Source organism: Crassostrea angulata, unplaced genomic scaffold (genome assembly GCF_025612915.1).
Source record: "Crassostrea angulata isolate pt1a10 unplaced genomic scaffold, ASM2561291v2 HiC_scaffold_135, whole genome shotgun sequence".
Taxonomy (NCBI): Eukaryota; Metazoa; Mollusca; class Bivalvia; order Ostreida; family Ostreidae; genus Magallana; species Magallana angulata.
This window is the reverse complement of record NW_026441690.1, coordinates 84,906-89,263: the sequence shown is the minus strand read 5'-3', so window position 1 is coordinate 89,263 and position 4,358 is coordinate 84,906. Positions and strand designations below refer to the sequence as shown.

General features: G+C 33.8%; 1 protein-coding gene across 1 annotated transcript; it reads left to right on the top strand.

Annotated features, from left to right (window-relative positions):
* The first annotated feature begins 1,439 nt into the window (after positions 1-1,439).
* LOC128169457 (uncharacterized) lies at positions 1,440-4,155 on the top strand. The gene is made up of 6 exons (XM_052835597.1): positions 1,440-1,490; positions 3,105-3,153; positions 3,392-3,428; positions 3,533-3,592; positions 3,975-4,010; positions 4,107-4,155. Exons 1-6 carry the CDS (start codon positions 1,440-1,442, stop codon positions 4,153-4,155), a joined length of 282 nt encoding a protein of 93 aa, XP_052691557.1.
* Positions 4,156-4,358: the final 203 nt, after the last annotated feature.

Below are 4,358 nucleotides of genomic sequence, written 5' to 3'. Positions count from 1 at the left end.
TAGTTATATTTTTTGAAATAATTTTTTATTTGTGTTTCATTTCAAACATCATTACTTCATCGGTATCATCATTTTCACGATCACTGGCGTGCTGAGTTACATGTATGTGTTTTCGCCTACGATTAAAATTTCTTATAATGATATATATAATAAAACATGCCAATATTACAAGAGGTACACAAAATAAAATGTAAAGCAGTTGGTCGTGATTCGTACCGAGAGACTCAGTGTTTTTCGTTCCGATAGTGGTGATGCGAGTTTGTATGTCAGCAGTCGTCAAGTCCGTCAAATTTGAGGTGACAGTAAAATAATGCAAAGAGGAAGTAGCTGCAGATGGTAAAGAGGCATTTGTTGTCATGACAGGAGAAATATTTGTGGAGTGTTTAATAAGGGGGGTTGTCTGTTTTACTGATTGCGTAAGCGGAGTACTGTCATGCATAGTGGCTGTGAAATCATTGGGAGTAAGTATAGGAAACAATGCCAGGGATTCATTTTCGGACGAAGTAGTTTCATGCGGGATTGGTGTACTATTAAGTGCATAAGATTCATTAATAAGTGTGCTTCTGTCAACATGCTGTTCGGTTACGTCAGTCGTCGATAAGTTATTGTATGTCCTGGACGAATCCCTTCCGAGTGTAAAATCTAAATTTAAGGGGGGAAAATCACATTTTAATTTGCAAAATAAAAAATGGATTCTGACATGTGCGTATCTAGAATTTTTTTTCCAAAGGGGGGGGGGGGGGTGTAGGGGTTCCAAAGGATAATTGTTTGCCCGGGGGGGGGGGGGGGGGTCCGAGGCATATTTGCAATAATTTTACCATATAAATTTAATTATTTTTCATTTTTCAAATAGAAGGGGGGGGGGGGGGGGGTTGGTCGGGACCCACCTCACTCCCTTACAGATCCGCACATGCTCGATAATATTCAATTCCACTCAAACGAACAGAGGAGTGTATACACAACATCAACAATAAAAAGTTGTCCATAATTGTTTTCATTTCTTAACTTTTTCAATCTCTAAAATAAAGATATTTCATTTTTACCCTGTTCGTGTGCGCGCTCGATCGAAACGATCGAACGCGTGGGAAAAAACAAAACTGTAATGCAATGTTAGTTTTTCCCACGAAACTTTAACAGAAATCTAAAACAAAATCGCCCAATTAACGGTATTAATTAAAAAGAAGATACAATGACAAAAAGAAGAGATTACTCACGCTTCTCGCTGGTGATTTCCAACAGCCCCGGTTTCATCGTCGTGGTCAAATCTACAGATAAAGTTTAATTTTCCACTTCATTTGCATCAAAGATTTGATATTCAAAAAAAGCGTTTAAACATTTGACATAAAAGACAGAATTTTACAATGATCTGTGAGATTTAACAAAATGTGTGTACCTTTACACAACACACGCCCGTTCATCAGTGAACACGCCATGAGGGAATGACTGATAACGGTGTCACACGTCACACGGGTGATTGCACAGAGAGGAAGGTTCGCAGATTTGAGAGAAAAAGAAGAGGTCATGTGACCAAAAAAGTTTTATTCTGATCGAATAGTAACAAAACTTTTGAAATCCAATTTCTTGAATTTTTAGAATTTATTTTACGCAAATTTTTATAGAATTCAACTCTGAAATACAATGACTGTTTCCGAAGTAGGTCTTCAAATTAAATTACTTAAACAATAAATCGAAAATATCACCTTACCAGATAAATTAACACTCGAGTACAGTAATTTTGCTTCACCAATCACACTTCAGTTTTGTTTAAGTAAGGAAACTCTCTCTGGTAGACCGCAATACTATTTGCTTAATTGCATACATGCACAATCGCTTGTATACCGACATGTTTCTACATTCCCCGTGGATCATTACTTGGTCAAGCGATGTGTTTGCTTTCAAAATTATTTCAATTATCGCACATTCCACCTGGGCAGTTGATACAAATTCTGGATATGCCCGTACATGGCGACAGTAGGCAATTCCCAAATCGTTTTGACAGTCACAGGGTGGAGTGTGCTGAGACAAACATATCCCGAGAAATACATGTAAAATAACTATCACAATCATTATGAAAAGAAAATGTGAATAACTCCAACTGTTCCACTTGGTAACCTTTTTGCGGGAAAGAGAAGAGAAAAAGTTCCTACGATTTATTTATATCAATTTTATTCGACTATGATATTTGTCTTTCGACAGTGTATACAATAGGTGATTCGTTTTTGTTGACCTAGGAGTTTATTCTGATACCCCTATTACTAATGTTTGAAACAATGCAGTATTGTTCTCTACCCGTTCATGACATAATCTATTTGGCTGCAAATTAATTATTTGCTCTCATTATATAGGAGAGGGTATTGTGACCCCCTTATTCTAATGAAAATCTTACAATCCAACCCTCTGCGTAAAAAACAGAACGCACTAACTTATTATCATGTGGTGAAATATTTATGGAAGGGGAAGGGGGGGGGGGGTTTAACACCAAACATTACTTCGTTGTAATGTTTAAGTTTATAGCTTTCTGCATTCACCCGTAAAAAATATCTTGGGTTGGACCTTCTTATCCAATGTTTATGTTTTATTCCCCCCCCCCCCCACCTCTTCATACATCCCATCTATTATACACTTTGAACCAATCATTTCCAGGCATGAGATTTTTTTCTTTGGAATTGGATTATAAAATCATTGAAAAGCATTAATTCTGTCCCCTTTCTAAGGTCCTTCATATCAGCTGAGGTTCATTATTTGTATTGGATTTTTACTTTTAAAAACTATGGCGAGGTTAGTTATTTATAATTAGTACAGCAGTTAATTGCAATTAGTGTTCCAATTTACCCTTGATCACTATAACTCATTTTTTTTTTTTTAAATTAAATGTTTCAGTCAATGCATCTGCAACTGTAGAGTTGAAGTGGTCGAACTTCTCGACAAAATAAGAGATCTGCTGGACAGCTGTCCTTGCCCGTAAGTTTTTAAACTCGATAATTTAAAAAGATATTTAATCTTCCTGAAACAAAATACACTCAATCTAAGTTTTTTTTCATATCAATATTTGTACATTTTTGGAAAACTGAATATTTTATAGAAAATGATCATTTATTTTAAAGACACAGCAGAAGGGGTGGAAGACAAATAGAATCAACCCCAGACGTGTAGGTTACATTATATTCTTATTTGTCAAATGATATTTCAAATTGACTCTAAATCTTCACCTTTAAGAAATTAGTTATTCTTTTATCGAATAATAAAAGCCATACTCTTTTAATTTAGAAAAAAAACCCAGTGGTGAAAATGGGTTAGTAATACTAAGTTATACTTTTTTTCTGCTAATTATAAAATAAAAACGTTACTCTAAAATCTCTTTAAAGCATTCATTAGTGTCCTTTTTTTTAAAGCCCAATAAAAACCCCTATGGCACCGAAAAGAGATCGGTTAGTATAATTATAGATCGAATTCATTTTGGGGGGGGGGGGGGGGGTTGGGTGGGTATTAAATCGTGACAATTTCTAAATTTTTAGCAACAATTTTTTTTCAGTAAACCGAGAAGACTGCTACAGGCAGAAAAGTCTCTTGAGTGGGAAATTTCACCCATAGGGTTAGATTATTTCTCATTCATAAGTTTATATTTCATGAAATAAAAAATTCAAATTAAACAAAATAGATTGTTCTACTTTAAAAGCTGAATTTATAAAAAAAATCACTATCCATTTTTTCCAGCGGCGAACAGTCAATCATCCTAATCAACTCCTCGTAGGTTTTTAAAACTTTTCTTACTTCGTTTTGTCAAATTTAAAAAATCCAATATTTTAGAATTATTATAAAATTATGGTTTTTTTCTTACTTTTTTTCAATCAGCACTGAGGAGTCTAAATTAGGAATTCCTTTGTAAGTTTTTACCAGTAAAATCTAAATAGACCGAAAATGTTTTCACTTAAAATTTCCGTTCTAAAACAGTTTAATTTTTCGTCTTATTGCAGCGAACTGTCTGATGAATCGGACATAATCATTCCTCCGTAAGTTCATTGCCTTTTATCTTGTGATCAAGGTTACGATTTTTTTTTTTTTTAGATGTATTACTCATGGTGATTTTTTCTCTCTCCAAATTTCAGATCCCAGTTCCATATGGACGAGGAGAAGAAAGAAAAAAAATATATGTAATTTGTACTATAATAAAATAAGAAATGTTTTTTAAGATTTGTTTTCTTTGTTTTTCTTTTATCGTAAACATTTATGGATTAAGCGTATTTTTATCGAATTTAAGTGATTAAATTTAAAAAGAAAATATGTGGAACACCCCAATTTCTTATAACCTAAAAAGAAATTGGATGGAAAATTTGTCTGCGTTTTTTAAAATTATTTTT